At 47.1% G+C, this 14,813-nt stretch overlaps 1 protein-coding gene and 1 pseudogene across 3 annotated transcripts in view; one reads left to right on the forward strand and one right to left on the reverse strand.

The window, feature by feature from the left end:
* LOC103647697 (ATP-dependent DNA helicase SRS2-like protein At4g25120) overlaps positions 1-12,685 on the forward strand; it is a 46,288-nt gene extending 33,603 nt beyond the window's left edge. For 2 of the 3 annotated variants that reach the window (XM_008672206.2, XM_008672205.2), the window contains 10 exons: positions 7,775-7,846; positions 7,916-8,002; positions 8,076-8,132; positions 8,677-8,840; positions 8,986-9,079; positions 9,258-9,308; positions 11,730-11,792; positions 11,937-11,996; positions 12,095-12,157; positions 12,315-12,685. In XM_008672206.2, coding sequence (XP_008670428.1) covers positions 7,775-7,846; positions 7,916-8,002; positions 8,076-8,132; positions 8,677-8,840; positions 8,986-9,079; positions 9,258-9,308; positions 11,730-11,792; positions 11,937-11,996; positions 12,095-12,157; positions 12,315-12,404 — 801 coding nt within the window. In that variant the 3' untranslated portion in view covers positions 12,405-12,685. Of the gene's footprint in view, positions 1-7,774; positions 7,847-7,915; positions 8,003-8,075; positions 8,133-8,676; positions 8,841-8,985; positions 9,080-9,257; positions 9,309-11,729; positions 11,793-11,936; positions 11,997-12,094; positions 12,158-12,314 lie in introns of those variants that run through there. The other variant, XR_562968.3, reaches the window with a different exon arrangement.
* A 1,012-nt stretch (positions 12,686-13,697) lies between these two features.
* Positions 13,698-14,392, reverse strand: LOC111590863 (bisdemethoxycurcumin synthase-like; annotated as a pseudogene).
* Positions 14,393-14,813: the final 421 nt, after the last annotated feature.

The following is a 14,813-nucleotide window of genomic DNA, read 5'->3' on the forward strand; positions in this document are numbered from 1 at the left end:
CTTGGCCTTTCAGAGGATGGGGATTGGACTTTATAGGAGAGATTCATCCTTCATCATCAAAAGGGCATCAGTTCATGTTAGTTGCAACTGACTACTTTACCAAATGGACTGAAGTCGTTGCTCTGAAGAACATGACACATAGGGAGGTAATTGAGTTCATAACTGAGCATATTATTCATAGTTTCGGCATTCCTCAAACTTTGACTACAAACAAGGGGGCTTCTTTTATGTCAAAAGAGGTACGCGAGTTTGCTGAATTATATAGAATTAAATTGCTCAATTCATCTCTATATTATGCTCAGACCAATGGACAGGCCGAGTCTATTAATAGAACATTGATTAGCCTGATAAAAAAGAAGGTATATGATCATCCTAAGCATTGGCATAATATTTTGTACGAAGCTTTATGGGCTCAGAATATCTAAACACCGTGCTACTAAAGTATTCCCGTTTGAGCTTGTCTACGGGCAGGAAGTAGTGTTGCCTGTAGAGATAAGTTTAAATGCTGTCAGGTTCGCCAGGCAAAATGATCTAACCGTCGGTGATTATTATAATTCAATGATGGACAATATTAATGAAGTGACCCACAAGAGAGTGACAACTTTTGGAGAAATAGAAAAGGACAAGATCATTGTCGCCAAAGCTTACAACAAGAAGGTCAAGGCTAAATCGTTCTAGGTAGGGGATCTGGTATGGAAGACCGTCTTGCCTCTAAGGGGCAAAGACCGGAAGTTTGGGAAGTGGTCGCCAAGCTGGGAAGACCCTTACAAGGTCACACATATGGTCTGGGAACACCTACTTGTTGCAAACATTACAAGGCAAAGACTTGCCCAAGGCGTTTCTTCAAGCAGTACCATCCTAGTATGTGGCAAGATGCCTAAGAAAACCGTTGTGATCACATCGAGTTAGTTGCTTTCGGTTCGCTCAGCTCCGCCAAAAGGCAGGGGGCATATGTTGAGCACTAAAAAGGACGAGCGGACAGTCCGCGCGCACGGAGAATCAGTTAGGATTTCGAGTTTCTTGCGGGATTTGTTAGCTAAAACCACGGATTTAGCTCGGGATACGGATTGTAACGAGTCCAAACCTCCTCTCTCTCTCTCTCTCTCTCTCTCTATACATATATATATATATATATATATATATATATATATATATATATATATATATATATATATATATATATATATAGAGGACTACGGCCGATTGAACATCAACAATCGAATCAATACTCAATATACACCTCGTTTTTACCTTATGCATCAGGAGTAGTTCTAGTTTAGCCTTTCTCTACCTCAAATCTTCATCTCTCTTCGGCTCTACGTCGAATAGAGGCGTCTTGGGTGGCCTGTCGATCCCAAGACAAAGCCTAGGATCTCTCCTCCTCGACGTGGTCCCTCCCGGGAGCGACTTTCAGGCGTTGTCGGCGAACTCCGCAGTCCCTGCGCACGCGCGGACCGTTAGGCCTCTAGGCGCGGACCGTCCGGTTCGTTAGGCAGGAACCCTAGCCCCTGCGCCAGGTCGCGGGCCGTCCGGCCCGTGGCCGCGGACCGCCCGTGCCTCCGCAGAGAGCACCGATGCCGGTTATCATCGCAGTGATTGGCGCCCGGATCGGCGCCAACAACGCTGTCCGGGAGCCTCTCGCCTCTGCGTCGTCGCTCCTCTCCACATGGCGCGACCCACTGCTCCAGCGGGCCTCTGCCCAGCTGGCACCGTCGACCCCACGGCCCTGCTAGGTGCCGGCTCCCTCCCCTTCGGCCAGCTGCCCTCTGATACACTCGCTGTGCGCCCATGACCACCAATGCGCCCCCAACGCCCTCTCCTTCCCACTCGCGTTGTCCGGTCTCCTCCCCACCTCGACCATGTTTGCCTCACCACCGCTGCCCTGACACCCTTCACTGCTGCTCATCCACCCTATGCCGCCGCACCCGCCACATCCTACGGTGTTCCACCACCCTCGGTGCCCCTGGCTTCGTTCGGTTCCGTAGCCATCGCTGTGCGCGTCCTCCTTCACGATGGCCAGCTTGTCTGTGGCACCTTCGTGGCGTTTGATCGGGCCATGAACCCTGTTCTCCATGACTGCGTCAAGCTCCACCATCAGGCGGGCCGTAATGTGCCTGGGCCATTGTTTTCCTCCGTCCTTTGATTGCCTCCCTGACGATTGAGCCCTTATTGAATCCCTCTCCTCCTTGTGGCTCTACCGGAGCACCTCCCCTTCGCCACCTCTCCCTCTCCCACCGATTGGGTGGTCGACTCCGGAGCCTCCTTCCATACCACTCCTACTACCAGCTCTTTATCTCACTCCCATTCTCCACGCCCCTCCTATCCTCCATCGTTGTGGAAACGATTTCACCCTTTCGGTCACCTCATTAGGTGGATTGGTTCTTTCGGGACCATTTTACCTTAACGACGTCCTTGTTGCTCCTCATCTGACTCAACCCCTTCTATCGGTTTGTCGGTTCACCAGTGACAACCACTGTTTTATGGAGTTTGATCCCTAGGGACTCACCATACGACACCTTTACACTCGTGTCGTGCTCGCTCGTTGTGATAGCTCTGGTCCCATCTACTCTATTCACTTGCCATCCACTTCCCCACTAGCGTGTCCTCCCATCTCCTTGCTCTTGCCACTACCACCACCTCCACCATTTAGCATTGTCGTCTCGGTCACCCTAGACCCGACGTGATGTCCTAGCTCTCCAGCCGCTCAAATGTCGCCTGTAAGTCGGGTCTCCTCTAGGCACCTCTGTCATGCGTGTCAACTCGGATGTCACTCTCGTCTAGCTTTTTCCACTTCCACGTCCAGGGTTGCTCAGACCTTTGATCTCGTTCATTGTGATCTATGGACTTCTCTTGTCCTTAGTCTCTCTTACTACAAATACTACCTGGTCATCCTGGATGACTTCTCTCATTTTCTTTGGATTTCCCACATCGGTTGAAGTCCGACATATTTGTCACCCTCACCCACTTCTTCGCCTGGGTCTCCACCCAGTTCCGTTGTCCAGTTCGTGCCCTCCAGTGTGATAATGGCCGCGAGTTAACTCCGCCTCTCGCTCTTTCTCCTCTCCCACAACGTTCAATTGCGTCTCTCGTGCCCTTACACCTCTCCCTAGAATGGTTGGGTTGAACACATCATTCGCACCACCACCAATATGATCCATTGCCTTCTCTTTCATGCATTTCTCCCTACCAGCTACTGGGCAGAGGCCCTGAACACCGCTACTCATCTCCTCAATCGCCTACCCTCGAAGGCGGTGTGCCACCCACTCCCCACTTTGCTCTCTACGACACAACCCCCTCCTATGAACACCTTCGTGTTTTCGGCTATGTCTGCTATCCCAACTTCCGCCACTGCTCCCCACAAGCTATCTCTTCGCTCCACTCCCTACCTCTTCCTTGGTTACTCCCCTGACCACAAGGGGTATCACTGTCTTGACCTCGTCACCCATCGAATACTCATCTCTTGTCACGTTGTTTTCGACGAAGATGTGTTTCCCCTTGCTAGCTCCTTCTAACCCACTGATCTCGACTCTCTCCTTGAGTCCGATCCGGTTCCCCCTCCACCTCGATTGCTTCCGTCTGCTTTTCCACAGGTTCAGACGCCATCGCTCGTGCCCCTACCCGCACCACGTGCGGCTCAGACGCCTCGCCTTGCGCCTGTTGGTCACTCGTTCTCAAATGCTGTGAATTAAGAACAAGACAACACAATTGTTAATTATTGGGGAGCTTCGTCTTTCGAAGCATTATCTAACCATGGATATAATACTCATCAGACGAAGGTTATGAAGGACATACCTTCTTCATTTAATATGTGAATAGGAATGCAAAGGGACAAAGATAATAATTGCATCTCGTTAATTTATTCATGTTTGCATTCCATAAATCACGCATGAATATTAACGGAATTCATATTACATTAATACCATCGGCTACCTCGAAGTTGAAGACGCGAGAGAGTGATTACAACTCAACGTGAACAGTACAGTGTTACTGTTCATCTATTTATAGGCACTGGACGCAGCCCGGAGGAAATTACATTCATGACCCTCACCATTTATCTACATACAACCTAGATTACCAAGGTTTATCTGGTCTTTTCTTCTTCTGCTTGACTTGAACCGAAGCTGAATGGTAGCTTCGGCATTTAGCAATGCTGCTTCTACTTAAAGTCTTGAGAATCTTCGACAGAGAAAAGGAAGACTTATGTATCATCTTACCAAAGGTGTTTTTGTCTTGAGAACCTTCGGCGGAGAAGAAGACCCCCAACAGCGCCGTTACCTGTGCCACACGCGCTGCTCTACGTCTACGACATTGTGCTCATGGCATCCACCACCGACCTTCAGCGCACAATCGGTGCCCTCCAACGGGAGTTCGCGATGGACCTAGGGCCTCCTCACCACTTCCTTGGCATCACCGTCGAGCGCCAGCCTCAGGGCCTCTTCCTCCACCAGCGTCGGTACGCCATCGACATCCTAGACTGGGCTGGCATGTCCGACGGCAAGCCCTGCTACACGCCTGTCGACACTCAGGCGAAGCTATCTAAGGACGACAAGCCCAGTCGCTGACGTGATGTCCTACCAGGGCCTGACCGACACCCTCCATTACTTGACCTTCTCTAGGCCCGGATTCGCCTACGTTGTCCAACAGATGTGCCTACACATGCACACCTCGAGGGAGCCCCATCTCAACGCTCTCTGATGGATTAAGTCATGTGGTCTTCGTGTGGAGGACAACATCTTTGTTTTTCTGGTGTGGAGGATAGTCCGCACAACATCTCTGTTGTAGGACAACAACAGCAACAACCAGCAGTCTTTTGACTGTTGTAGGACAGCAGCAGCAGGCAACAACAACAGTCTTTTGATTGTTGTAGGACAGCAGCAGCACCTCTCGATGAGAGTAAGAGTCCCGTTGCTTACACTCTCAAGCGGATCCTGCGCTACCTCCGCGGCTCCCTTGACTACAGCTGTTATGGTCGCTAGATCGATGAGGGATTGGAGAGGGGTATCGATGGGCAGAGAACGCCGGCCGGGGGCCTCTGCCCACGGCCGAGCAAGATGAGGGTTTCTCCCTTCTAATTCTTGCCTGCTTTATTTCTCATCCATTGATTACATAAATAGGCCGGTTGGCCGTCCCTATCTAGCTAGAGATCCTTATCTCCTAAAAACTCTCAACAAACTACTAACTGATAACCTTCCTATATAATCTCAACTAATCTCCTAAATAATCTCAACTAATCTTCTAATCTTATCTCTAATTATCCTTATCTAATCTCCCTTGGAGGGCCCATGGCTGCTGCTGTTGCAGCCCCTCTGTGGGCCTCCTTAGGCCCTGACACTACACCCCTCCTGGACAAGCAGCTCGTCCTCGAGCTGCCGCATAACGGACGCTCAAAGACTGAGTCTACTTGACCCAAAACCAGACACCTAGAAGACAAACCTTTTACATCTTGGCTTATCTTATTATTTCGAATCTGATTTTTCACCCCATAAGATAAGGCGGACACGCACGTGTGCAGCCACCTGGATCCCATGGACGCCATCTGCACGAAAGGGGAGCACATGGATGGGCACCTAGAATAGGTCGCAACAATAACCAGCGGAGGCGCCCTCGTGGCGGCCGGTAGCGGAATGTGGTGGCGCTAAATAGTGCGCCCTTGTTGATGACGAGGTTAGTGCCTTCCCTACCGCCGCTGCCGTAGAGTTGAAGTTCGTCGCCCGCGGGACACGTACCATGCTCGCACTTGGAGATAGCGGCCTAGTGCCACTGTTGATGGCCGTCCGACAGGGCGAGGTCGCGCCCCCGTGTGCCGAGGTCAACCGTCACCAAGGCTGCCTCGAGCATTTGCCGGCGCATCTCCCGCACTCTCCGTCGTGCAAGGAAGCCACGAGCAGCAGCTTGTATGCCCACAGCCGCCGATGTCCGGAGCCGTGTGGACAACGCCAGCTGGTGTTGCTCATGTTGCACTGCTGCCTTGATTTGCAGCAGCCCTTGCCCAACCTTCTGGAGCGTGGCTTGCATCTTTGTGAGATCAGCCCTTATGTTGGTCCACAAATCCCCCATCGATGGAGCTGGTGGTTGCTGAGTCGTGGCTGCCCCTAGTGGCGTCGCCCATGGGGACGGAGACACCGTCAACGAAGATGATGTGATGAAATTTGGCGTTGTCCCTGGGGATGGGCACGCTGGCGTCCAGGATGTGGTGACAAAATTGGCAGGCGATGCTGCCCATGGAGATAGGGACGCCGGTTGCCAGGATGGCGTGACGAAGGTGGCATGCGACGCAGCCCATGGAGATGGGGACGTCGGTTGCCAGGACGGCGTGACGAAGGTGACATGCGGCGCTGTCCATATAGATGGGGACGCCGATTGCCAGGATGACGCCGCGAAATTGGCAGCAGAAGCCATGGGATCAGATCGAAACCCAAGCTAGCCGATACCAGATGTTATGGTCGCTAGATCGATGAGGGATTGGAGAGGGGTATCGATGGGCAGAGAACGCCGGCCGGGGGCCTCTGCCCACGGCCGAGCAAGATGAGGGTTTCTCCCTTCTAATTCTTGCCTGCTTTATTTCTCATCCATTGATTACATAAATAGGCCGGTTGGCCGTCCCTATCTAGCTAGAGATCCTTATCTCCTAAAAACTCTCAACAAACTACTAACTGATAACCTTCCTATATAATCTCAACTAATCTCCTAAATAATCTCAACTAATCTTCTAATCTTATCTCTAATTATCCTTATCTAATCTCCCTTGGAGGGCCCATGGCTGCTGCTGTTGCAGCCCCTCTGTGGGCCTCCTTAGGCCCTGACAACAGCCTTCTACTCTGACCCTCCTCGACGTCAGAGCTCGTGGTCTACACCGACGCTGACTGGGTTGGTTGTCCCGACACGCGCCAGTCCACTTCCGGTTACGCCGTGTTCTTGGGCACGTCTCCTGGGCCGCTAAGCGGCAACCCATTGTCTCTCGCTGAAGCGCAGAAGCCGAGTACCGCGCTGTAGCCAACAGCGTGGCCGATACCTCCTGGCTGTGCCAGCTTGTCCAGGACTCTAGGAGCTCCACAACCCCCTTCAACGCGTCACCCTCGTCTATTGCGACAACATCAGCACATTCTTCACCAACGTCAGCACATTCTCCACCAGTCCCGTGCTACATCAGCGCACGAAGCACGTGGAGATCGACCTGCACTTCATCCGCGAGCGTGTCGCTTCTGGTAACATTCACACTACAGTTCGTCGACATCTTCACTAAGGGGCTACCGTCGAGTGTATTCACAGATTTTCGATCTAGTCTCAAGCTCTGTACAGGATAGAGTACCCGTTTACGATTTTGGGGTTAGCCACTTGTTATTACAGTTATACCCCTGTGTAATGGGCTAGGCCCAACAACCTGAGTCTATTAATACAACTCCCAACCCTGAGTTAGGGTTAGGGTTTCATCACTTCTAACTAGATTTTCCAATGAAGAGCCTTGGTGTTGTAGGGGAAGAACCAACCTTTTTGGGTTATGGGTAGTCCTTTCGAGAGGTTGGATTAAATTAAAGAATAAGAAATAAAAGTAACAACAACAACTTATAGACCCAGCACAGTCTCTATGAAGAGTAATGAACATGGACGGGATAGGAATATGACTCATTAAGCAGAGTGGCTTTCTTGGAGGCTTGTCTTCTTCAAAATTTAAAATTTGTATTAATAAATATATATGGTTCATGCATATTGATATACTGTATATATTAATTTAACAAAACATACTTTTTATGTCAACCCTTGCTTCTTCGCACAGGCAAATGATTCGGAAATTCCTTTGTTGCATGAGTACAATGGTAGTGTGAAAGAAGCTGGAAGCACACTGGAGGTTTGTCTCAAAATTATATTTCTACTTATCTATGTTCTTCATGTATATACTAAGACTTGTTCATTACAGGAGGAGAGGAGGTTACTCTATGTTGCAATGACACGAGCTCGGAAAAAGCTGTACATCTTGCATGTTACAATTGATTCTAACCGTCAGGTAGGCTATTTAGTGTACCATGCTTATCTTTAAGCAATGCCATTTTTTTGAACTGACCTATTTGCTTATACAGCTTCTGCAACCATCACGTTTTCTCAGGGAAATTCCTGATCACCTTCTTGAGGTGCAGGTGAGCAAGAGCAATACATTTGGATCTAGTTTTACTAAATCTAATCCTTGCCTAAAAACATGCTTGAACCTTCATTTGTGGCTTCTGTTTGGTTTCAACTCTAGACTACTCCAACTTGCTCGTGATTCAAAGGCTTTGTCGTTATTGTACCTTGCCTAAAAACTCAGCCAGTGTGAGAAAGACCGTCCCCACGATATTGTTTGGAAGAAGAAACTTCAGTTGAACCACTCTGTGTACTGAAAACTATTTTACCGATGGTACGGGAGGAATCCAAGTGGGTTATAAAACCCACTCCACTCAACTTCCACCTAATTGGTAGCACATTTGGATGTATGATATGATACATAGGCAAAAGAACTAGGATGAGTCAATGGGTTGGCTTGGCCTTTGCGTCCCTAGCTGTAGGACTTTTCTGAGATCAAATTGTCTCTATTCCCTACCATTAAAATTTCCCAATAAGAGCCTATTTTCTTTCATCAGCAGACATACTCTTATATAATATCTTGTGTGTACATAATTCTTCACATTTTTGGGTAACTTATAGGGCGAAGAGCCTCTGAGAAAAATGCCTGAACGACCTTCAGGTGATGTTCCTTTTGATGACTCTGAAGTGGATACATCAATCGGAAAGCCAATTATGGGACCAAACGAAGCTTCATCTTATCCAGAACAGGCTCAGGCATGCCTTGCTAATGATTTCTTGAGAAGGTAAATCATCTTTGTATGATCTGATGATTCATTTTTAACTTTGTTTCTTGTGGATATTTGGAGTTCTCTAGTGATGAAAAAACATTATTTCACCTTGCATAATCACCCCCCTCTCACTTGACTTGATTCTTTATTTATTTTATAGGTTTGATATTGATGATAGATCGGTAGTCTCACATATATTTCATCATTGGGGCAAGAAGCAGGCATTTCAAAATCCAAAGAGATTACTTGAAAAGGTACTGAAATGTTCACAGTGCGTGAACACTCTGGAATCTGGATACCACCAGACTAGGATACTCTGATGTCTTCCATCATCGCAGTGACCATGCCTTTGTGACATTTACTACTAAAGCTTTGGGATTGCCAGTGCCCTTTTATGTCTATTTCATGTTAATGGTGTGCTTGAATTTTCAGATCAGTTTTGTAATTGATGAACGCCTACGTGGTAAAGGATACAAGCGCAAGGTGACCCCTTTTCCTCTTTCTCATATCAAAGCATCACCGGACATATTCTACTATCAGTTTATATCTGTTCTTTCGGGCTGCTTTGGTGATCAGGGATCCACAGGGGAGGAATCCCCTTGTTATTTGAATAGCAAGGGGATTCCTTCCCTGTGGATCCCCTCGTGATCACTGGTCACCAAACCAGCCCTTCATGGTTTTTTTTGACTGGGAAGCATCACCGGACTTATTCTCCTGTCATTTTATATCTGTTCTTTCATGGTTTTTTCTCTCTCGAACGCGCTGGAGAGCTGACCATCATTTACTTAAGAGGAGAAAAAGGCCCAAAATGGACCCAGATACAAAGCCTACAGAAGGCAATAGAAAACACACCCACTCACAGTCTGGCCTGCAACTATACTGCAGCACCACTACTAGATGGTTACAGCGAAAAAACTGCAAGCAGACCCCCAAACTCTACAAACACTACCCCCAACCCTATTAAGGGCGACCTCTAGGCCTAAATTCTCAAGATGTTTAGCTCCAACCTTACTCCAACACACCAACTCATCTAAGAAAACCCTTGGAACTGTGCTTAAAGAAGGGTTCTCTCCATTAAAGACTGCCTTGTTACGGTGAGTCCAAAGGCACCAGGCCCTAGAATGATGACGTTGTTCAATCCCTTTCTCTTGCTTTTGTGCACCTTCTTATATACCTTTCTCCACCATTCTGCAAAAAAGATCTCATTGCTAGACGGAGAGAGATTGCCAAACCCCAAGGGAGAAAGGATGACCGATGATATGCCAAAACTGTCTTGCAAAGATGCATGTGCAAAGTAGATGTTGGACGGTTTCCTGCCCCTGGTCACAAAGTGGACAAGACTCTGGGTGGTCCAAGCCTCTCTTCTCCAGTCTATCAGAAGTCCAACACTTATTCCGTATTGCCAACCATAGGAGATATTTGCATTTTGGAGGGGCCCAAGACTACCACAACCTCTTCCATGGCTCAAAGGTAATGGATCCCATGAAGAACCTCTTGACTTGTTTTGGTATAGGAAAGTTTAGCCCATGACAAGGTCTGTTAGGGTCCGTTTTTTCCAACAACAACCATTTAGCTTGCAGAGCCCAACTTTGGAAGTATAAATTAGGAACCCTAAGACCACCAACTTTAGAGGCCTTGTAATAATATCCCAGGAGACTAAACAATTTTCTCCATTCACGTCCTTTCTCCCTTTCCATAAAAAACCTCCTCGGCTCTTGTCAATCGATTTAATCACCCACTTAGGGTTGATTTGGTGACAAGGGGATCCCGGGAGGATCGGAGGGGATTGAGAGGGAAATGAACTAATTTCCCCCTCAATCCCCTCCGATCCTCCCGGGATCCCGGATCACCAAATCAACCCTTAGGGATATTCATGGCAGTGAGGAGATAAATCGGGATGGCCAACAAAACAAACCGCACCATAGTCGTTCTTCTAGCAAGATTAAGCAGTCTAGCCTTCCATTTAGGAAGTCGATCTGCAATCTTCTCAACCCAATTCATGAGATCTATCCTTCCTAGCTTCTTGTCTGAAATTGGAAGCCCTAGATAGGAGCACGGAAAAGAAGCTGAGTTGCAATGAAGAATGTTGCAGTCCTCTTGCACAGCCTGTTGGCTGCACCTTATTGGAATGGCACAACTCTTATGCATATTAGATATCAACCCAGAAGCTGAGCCAAAGCAATCTAAGATCATTTTAACACAATTCAGATCTTCCTCTAAAGGTTTAACAAACAGGACCACATCATCAGCATAAATGGAAAGTCTGTTTCGAACATTTGCTCCCTCCAGACTTTGAAGCAGCCCCTTACTTTCAGCCAGCGAAAACAGGCTGCTGAGGACATCCATAATTAATACAAACAACATAGGAGATAGAGGATCCCCCTGACGAAGACCTCGTCGATGCCTGGTCAGATCACCAGGGGACCCATTCAAAAGCACTTAAGTGGAAGAAGAGGCCAACAGATTTGAAATCAGGTTACGCCAAATAGGTCCAAAACCAAGGTGAGAAATCACCTCAATAAGAAAGGCCCAAGAGACCGAATCAAAAGCTTTCGAAATGTCCAATTTCAAAAATAAACTTGATATCTGTCTCTTGTGAAGAGACTTAATTGAGTGCTGGACCATCATGTAATTTTTATGAATAAATCTTCCTCTCACAAAAGCACTTTTATTAGCTGCAACCAACTCATGAAGACGGGGACCCAGTTTATTAGCAAGCAATTTGGTGACCATTTAGCAAAGCTATGGATTAGGCTAATTGGCCTAAACTCCTTAGCCGTTATCTTGCTGGTACTGTTATTTGTCATCATCTGTACTTCGAAAGGGCGAAGGAACAATGATAAGCGTTCTCTTGTATTCGAGAGCTTAACCTGGAAAAAAATTGATGGCAAGTTTCTTATCTAGGATGTCTTGCGAAAGCTGAAATCGTTCCTAAGCGGTGATGAAGCATTGGGCTACGCACAATATGTGAGTTTAATTATTATTATTACTACTACTACTATCACCACTAATGCTACTATTTCTACTACTACCACCGGTATCAAACCTGCAATCTTGTTTGTTTTCCTTACTGATAAAATAACTAATTCAATTCAATAATATGAACTTCAGGTTATCAAGTGGGAACAGATTCCTATAGAAAAGCGGAATCATTTGATAAGAGAAAGGCAGGTGAGATCCTGGGCCATTACAAATATCTTGCGGTATAGAAAATGGAGCTATTTATCTGTCCTTCAGTAGACCGATTTTTTTGTGTTTTTAAATTTCAGGAACATTTCCAAAAGCAGAGGATTGAGAACTCTATGGGTTCGTCAGAACCCACAGCCAAGCAGGTCTGCTATCACAGAACTCGTTCATCTCGTTGCATCAGCGTGTTAGTTTTTGCATTGCTGTGCATCTGTGCTCTTTATGATTCTGCCTGTTGTTTTTGAAGCCCATGTTGCTGTCTATCAGAAAACTGAACAGAATTCGTCCTTGTTTGTCCCCCAGATATCGTACCTTCGAAGCTTGGGGTGCACCATCACTCCGACTTCTCGCTTACACGCATCACATCTTATCGAAAAGTACAAATCGCTCTAACTTGGTTGAAGAAAGTACAAATCACAACATTTTATTGTTTTTTATGTACATGCCGTCCATACTACAAATGTAGTAGTGTTGTGTACTGGATACATCAAGGTTGTACGGCAGCTCCGATCATATCTATTGTCTGTTCTTCTTAGCCATATTCCTGTAGTACATGCTGCATTGTTGTGACACCAAGAGTTTTTGCTTCTCTTGGGCCTTGGCAGTGGTATTGGCTAGGCACTGGCTAACCTTGTACTCCATTCCTACTTATATGAACTCCATTGTGTTTATTATTCATGAGATAAAAAAACATTACACTGAATAAACTGTCATCTAAGCAAATGAAAAAAAATGACACCTAAAGTTCTACACCCAACACATGACCCATTATTGTTAAACAAGTTCAATCAAAAAACAATGCAAGTCAAAAGCTGATAATTAGGGGACTATTTCTAACTTAGCACTCGGTCAATTACTTAGGCTATCCGCACTCATACTACTCTAAATTTCTACTCTAAAAGGAATATTCTATCCCCGTCAGCAAGATTATCTACTCTATACCACAATCCTCTGCAGTCATGTTTACTCTATATCTCAACTCTATACCAACTACTACATATTATATTACCTTTTCCCACTTCTCAACTACCGGCTGTCCGCACCCATACCGGCTGTCACTGTATATAGAGTGAGAGAGTGCAAGCGCTGAATATAGAGTTTTCGGTGTCCTCTATACATGTGCAGTCATCGGTACAGTTTACCGCTGCAGCTCCCGCGTCCACTGTAAAATCTTAGGGGAGCTTTTACAGCTCGCGACTGCGCCCAGCCTTAGGTCCAGTCTTACTTATTGATGGATCTGATGAATTGGAATACATTTTTCAAAGTGATGCCTTTAGTTCTACTAGTATCCTCATTTTTTATCCTTAGGGAGTTTTTGCTTACTATAGTCATTCTGACTATTTGGGATACCTTATTTAGCCAGTGTTAGAAAATTTAGGAACTAAAAGTGACTAAACTCACTAATGTTTAGGAGGTGGGAAACAAATACCCTTAGGACAGGAAATTAGTTCATTTCCACACCAATCTCCTCCAATCCCGAAGGGGGTTTGAGGTTTCCAAAGTAGCTCTTAGGGTTGATTTGGTGACAAGAGGGTTATGGGAGGATTGAGGGGTTCTAGGGTTCAATCCTCTTCAATCCTCCCGTGATCCCTGATCACCAAATCAGCCTTTAAAATGAGAAAAATCCTAACTAAGTGTAAAAATAAGGACTAATTAGAATACCCTTGCGCATTTAAATTTGAATTTCTAATTTCCCTCAAGAGTGTCGGGTGCATGTAGCACCATGGTCTCGATTGTGGTTCCCGGTCCGAAGACATCGTGACCCCCCACTACGGCGCTTGGCCTTCCTGCAGGTTACCCGCCTGACGTCGGCGGCGTAGCTCTTCGAGCACGAAGATCACCGTTGTGCCGCTCATGTTGCCGAACTCGCTGACCACGTGGCGACTGCCCGCCAGCTTGCCGTCGTTCAGGCCGAGCAGTCCCTCGATGTGGTCCAGAATGGCACGACCGTCAGGATGGATCGCCCAGAAGAGGTCGCTCCAATCGGCATTATTGATGCCAAACGCGTCGACCACGACCAGCCGGAGGCATCGTTCCACTTCGCACCCCAGCAACCGGGGAATCTGGTTGGAGTGGATGTGCATGGAGATGGCGTCCTCGGTATCATGGTCTGCGAGGCGAAGGCCACCTCGAACAGCGGGCGCTCCACGAGGTCGGCGCCGTCGCCGAACAGAGTCTGTCCGTTGTCGAGGCAGCCTCCATCCGTTCCGTAGAAGGCGATGAGCGTGATCTCGGACGGCTGCGTGCGGCCGGTGAAGTCCAGGCTTGGTCAGGAGGATGAACGCTGCTTGATACCCGACTTCTTACATATCCTGGTGAAGTGGTGAGCTTGCATTGCCCTTGAGGTCGGTGAGGTGCTCGCTGTTATTTGTGACGCGCATATAGTAGTAGGGGTACTCGTCCTGGGCCCAGCACGTCGGCGGGTTCGCCGTGCTGATGCCTAGCACGGCTGCCGGTCCATCCGCACGCTGCGCACGCCTCACCTGGGCTCGGCAGTGGTGGCCGCAACACGATAATTTATGGGGACCAAAAAGACCATATAACAAAATTAAGCAAGTCCGTAAAAAATCATTATCACGTAGAATTCAAGTTTCATATCAATATATATATAAATAAAATAAACAAACATTCAGTTAACTTTTTGCTGACCAATTATCAAGTTAGCATAAATCTATATTAATTTGTTTCTTGTATTAGATTTATTTGTACTAAACCACTTTATGTCTTTATATTTTGGGTAATTTGGACAATTCAAGTATCGAGTAATATTATTTGAACTACCCAAACTAAATTTAGAGTTTT

This window comes from Zea mays, chromosome 2 (assembly GCF_902167145.1).
Source record: "Zea mays cultivar B73 chromosome 2, Zm-B73-REFERENCE-NAM-5.0, whole genome shotgun sequence".
Taxonomy (NCBI): domain Eukaryota; kingdom Viridiplantae; phylum Streptophyta; class Magnoliopsida; order Poales; family Poaceae; genus Zea; species Zea mays.